Source organism: Pundamilia nyererei, unplaced genomic scaffold (genome assembly GCF_000239375.1).
Source record: "Pundamilia nyererei isolate P.nyererei 1_Seehausen unplaced genomic scaffold, PunNye1.0 scaffold00179, whole genome shotgun sequence".
Taxonomy (NCBI): Eukaryota; Metazoa; Chordata; class Actinopteri; order Cichliformes; family Cichlidae; genus Pundamilia; species Pundamilia nyererei.
The window spans coordinates 1,050,407-1,055,160 of record NW_005187580.1 but is presented as its reverse complement, the minus strand read 5'-3'; the positions used below and the strand labels follow the sequence as shown (position 1 = coordinate 1,055,160).

At 36.5% G+C, this 4,754-nt stretch overlaps 1 protein-coding gene across 1 annotated transcript in view; it reads left to right on the top strand.

Annotated features, from left to right (window-relative positions):
• The window catches only part of LOC102199311 (zinc finger protein 501-like), a 7,421-nt gene extending 5,073 nt beyond the window's left edge, over window positions 1-2,348 (top strand). Inside the window, exon 2 of the mRNA XM_005746528.1 lies at window positions 743-2,348. Within this exon, the coding sequence (XP_005746585.1) occupies window positions 743-2,208 (1,466 nt within the window). The 3' untranslated portion in view covers window positions 2,209-2,348. The remainder of the gene's footprint in view (window positions 1-742) is intronic.
• The last annotated feature ends 2,406 nt before the right edge of the window (window positions 2,349-4,754 follow it).

Below are 4,754 nucleotides of genomic sequence, written 5' to 3'. Positions count from 1 at the left end.
TTTTTTTTAGTCGCACCACTGAAAAATTTGGTCGCATTTGCGACCAAATTGGTCGCACTCTAGAGCCCTGACTAAGGAAATATATAAAAGGCAGCCAGTACGGCCCAAATATTTTCTACTGTGGGTGAGAGTGTAGGCCAAAGGGAGCTAGATGGCATCAAATGAAAGGCAACAACTATACAACTATGTTGTGTTCATTCTTAGGCTAATACGCCTGCATATCACAACATACCAAACAGCAAGTTAATTTTTAGCAATAATACTACTAATATTTTAGTTTGAATATTAGGGTAATCATATTATTAAGAAAGCTTCTGGCACCTCACAGAATTAACTGTAACACTTAATTTCCTCCTTCAGTCCAACACTAAATCCACCTTAATCCACCATGTAAGTGAGCAGGATTACTATTGCATAAAAACTCCATCAGTAGAGTAAAATTAACCTGTGTCACAACATTTATAAGGCCTGTGCTAATCTTATAATTCACTGGTGGAAAACCTTAAGTGGTCAAGTTGCCTTCAAATCATAGTTACTTAGGAAACATTGTTACGTTATTGGTGGATTTCATTTTGGCATTTTAATAGTTTTTGCTTTATTGGTTTCTACAAGCAGTTTTATTTAATTTGATCAAATTAAACAGTACTGTGTGTTTGCAGTAATCATTGAACTCTATAACATAAGGTAATAATACCAGCATGATTACAAAGTTGCCATTGTTCATTATGAGTGTGTGTTTCAGTGTTTCCTGCAGATGTCCAGCAGCTGTTGGTGATAAAAGAAGAGATTCCCTATGAATGCAGCCCTAATCTGGACCATCATGACGCAGAGTTTCTTCACATAAAGGAGGAACAGGAGGAACTCTGGAAAAGTCAAGAGGGAGAACAGCCCAGTGGGCTGGAGGACAATATCTCTGGGTTCCCATTCACTGCTGTTCATGTGAAGAGTGAAGATGATGATGAGAAACCTCAGTTCTCAACGCTTCATCAAAGCCAAACTGAAAACAGCAGAGAGACAGAGCCTCCAGCTAGCAGCTCAGCTGAACAGATAAAAACAGAAATCAGTGAAGAAGACAGTGGACCACCAGAATCACATGCAAACTGTCATTTACAATCTAATACTGATGGAGAGACTTCAGAGTCTTCTGAGACGGAAGTCAGTGAGGACGATGATTGGCAGGAACCTTTGTCAGATTTTGGACCAGAAACTGATGACAACGACAGCGGGTTAAACAACAGCAGAGGGTCAAGTGTAAATAAGGATGTGGGATTTAAGATTGCAAAACAGTCTTTAGGTTGCTCTGAGTGTGGTAAACAGTTTGTCTGCAAGCAGTCTCTTCGGAAGCATGTGACATGTCACTCAGAAAAAAGGTCTTCCAACAGTTTGGTTAATGAGAAACATTGTAGAGTGGATCAAAACTGTGATTCTCATATGACCATCCACACAGGAGAGAAATCAGTTAGCTGTGACGATTGTGGTAAAAGATTTAATCAAATGAGAGATCTTAAAATACACACACGGGTCCACACAGGAGAAAGACCATTTGATTGCAGTGAGTGTGGCAAAAGATTTAGATATCAAGGAAGTTTGTATGTACACATGAGACTCCATGGTGGAGAGAAACCATTTTCTTGTAATAAATGCGGTAAAAGGTTTAACCTCAAGACAAATCTTAACAGACACTTAAGATCCCACACTGAAGAGAAACCGTTTAGCTGTCACATTTGTGGACAAAGATTTAACTATAAAAGAAATCTTAACATGCACATAAGAGTGCACACAGGAGAGAAACCTTTTAGTTGTGACGATTGTGGACAAAAATTTAACCAAAACAGAGATCTTAGGAGACACATGAGAGTTCACACAGAAGAGAAACCGTATGTCTGTGGCGATTGTGGTAAAAAATTTAGTTATCAGTGTAATCTGAAGAGACACATGGCACTTCACAAAGGAGAGAAACATTTTACTTGTGGGGTTTGTGGTAACAGCTTTAACAGAGAGGGGAATCTAAAGATACACATGAGAGTCCACACAGGAGAGAAACCATTTGGCTGTGACACTTGTGGTAAAAGGTTTAACCAAAAGATACATCTTGAGACGCACATCAGAGTTCACACAGGTGAGAAACCTTTTGACTGTGAGTTTTGTGGCAAAAGATTTAGACACCAGTGTAATCTAAAGATACACATGAAAGGTCACACAGAATAGTTTAGTAATAGATACAAATTGAATTTCAGCTGTTCCTTTATTCGCAAGGGGTTGCCACAGTTTTTACACATACCCTTGCTTACGCAGTTGTTCCACATTTTATTCATGTTACAGTTTTACTTCAAAATGTATTACATTTATTTTTCACCTCAAAATTCTACAAACAATCATTTAAAATCAAAAAGCAAAATATAAAATGTACAAAAATATTCACACCCTGTGCCGTGACAATCAAAAGGAAGCTCAGGCAGCTGAGAGATTATGGCAAAAAGGCTTTAGTCAGGGAGGTGACCAAGGCCCCAATGGTCACTCTGAGAGAGCTCTAGTATCGTTCTGTAGAGAGAGAAGAACCTTCCAGAAGGACAACCATTTCTGCAGTACTCCACCAATCAGGCCTTTATGGTATAGTGACCAGTCAGAAGCCACTCCTTAGTAAAAAGCAAGTGACTGTCCACCTGGAATTTGTCAAAAGGGACCTGAAGAACTCTCAGACCATGAGAAACAAAATTCTCCGGTCTGATGGAACAAAGATTGAACTCTTTAGCCTGAAGGTCATGTGTGGAGGAAACCAGCCACCAATCATCAACTGGCCCATACCATCCCTACATTAAAGCTGCTGGTGGGGGCAACATCATGATGTGGGGATGTTTTCAGCGGCAGGAACTGAAACTAGTCACAGTCAAGGGAAATATGAATGCAGCGGTGTTTAGAGATACCTTGAAATGAGGTGAAGATTGATCTTCCAAGTGGACAGCAATCCAAAAAGACTTGAGGCTGTAATTGTTGCCAGAAGTGCTTCAAGGTATTGAAGAAAAAAATTTACATAAGTATTCACAGCCTATGTTTTTCATTTTTTATTTGCAAGAATTTTGAGCAAACATTTTTCACCTTGTCATTATGCGGCAGTGTTTGTCGAGTTTAGAGGTGAAAATGAATTTGTAACATAACAACAAGGAGCAAGAAAACCACTGTGAATGCTTTTCAGGTGCTCTGTGTCTCTCTTCCCAGGATCAAATCTGAAAACCACTACACTATGGAGACATTCATAAATTATATAGAGTAATATATATATGAAGCCATTTGGTTCTGTAGCATATTTTGAGAAACTCCTTCAACATTTTTAACCTTATGTTTTTATGAGTGTGTGACACCAGATTATTAAAGCAACTTCAGATGGTAAAGTTCTCTCCAATCTGTATAGGATTGAGGGTCTAGAGGGTATCAATACTTTTTGTAACAGCCTTTTATCTTAATGGAATGATTTCAAGTATCTTTCAGTCATAATTTGTAGGTATTTTGTTGTTTGTAGTGCATAAATAACTCATATGTTGTTCATATGTATATAAAGCATGTCACTATTTTGTACATTTATGAGACATTTTGCTTGAATTGGGTTGTATTCATTTTACATGAAGTAAAGTTAAATGCTGATAATAAAAGGAGAAATGTGGTAGTAGGTGAAGTGTCAATAATGAGATCAGTGGTGATGTTACACTGAACAGTAAATAATGTGTTAGTTTCAAACCACAGTGTTGCCATTTTAATGTGTCCTGTGTAATATTTAGAGTATTTTTTTTACTGAATTTGAAATGTGTATTTTTAAAGTTAATATTTGTATATTATGTTTTTAGAGTCAACCTGGAAATTGCACATCAGCAAACTGCATGTGCATCACCTGGGAGACCTGCTCTTCTCCGATTGGTTATCATGTCCATAGCCATCTGAAAAAAAACTCCACTGTTTAAGATTAAGACAGAGGCAAATGAGGTGACGAGTGTAAAAAATAGTCAGTGCTCCAAATCCATTAAAATATTTATATTTCACTGTGAGATGTTGATACTTACAGATATTACTCACCAGATTTTGGAGTGAAATAATGCGCTCTTTACCTCACTACACTTACCCGACAGCTGGGATATTAGGAAAAAGTTATGGCACATTACTATTACTCATTTATTTCTCATACCTAACACCTGTTAATATTATTCGTATGAGGTATGAATGATTAAATAATATTTATTAATTATTCATATGGTAGAGTTATATGACTACATATGGTGTATGTTCTTTTTGTTTGCGTCAGCAATCTTTCTTTAGTGTTAGTTCTGTGGGTGTGCATTTGCACATATGTTTTGTTAAATCTTTGATTAAAATGACAACATGTCTTTAATACATGTTGAGGAAATCTGCTCATTATAATTTCTCAGTTTAAATCATTTTAGGTGGGAAGTCATTAAATATAACTTAATATTTATTACAGTTTTCATAATAGAAGAATTTTTTTCTTCATTTTTTTAACAAAACATAAATAAATGGCTCTGTTGTACCTCATGCTGGATGATGTTCATAACGTAAAAAAAATCTGTAGTTTTTTCACAGGAATATTTGTTATTATTTTTTAATCCCAGAAATATCTGTAAATTGCTTTAACAAACTTCTTCTTCATGAGAGTGTTGCTTTGGTAAACAATCAGTCTGGTACTCTATTACTTCTGCTTAAGTACAAACATGAAACTGCAGAGACAAAGCTTCAATCCTTTTGGTCTA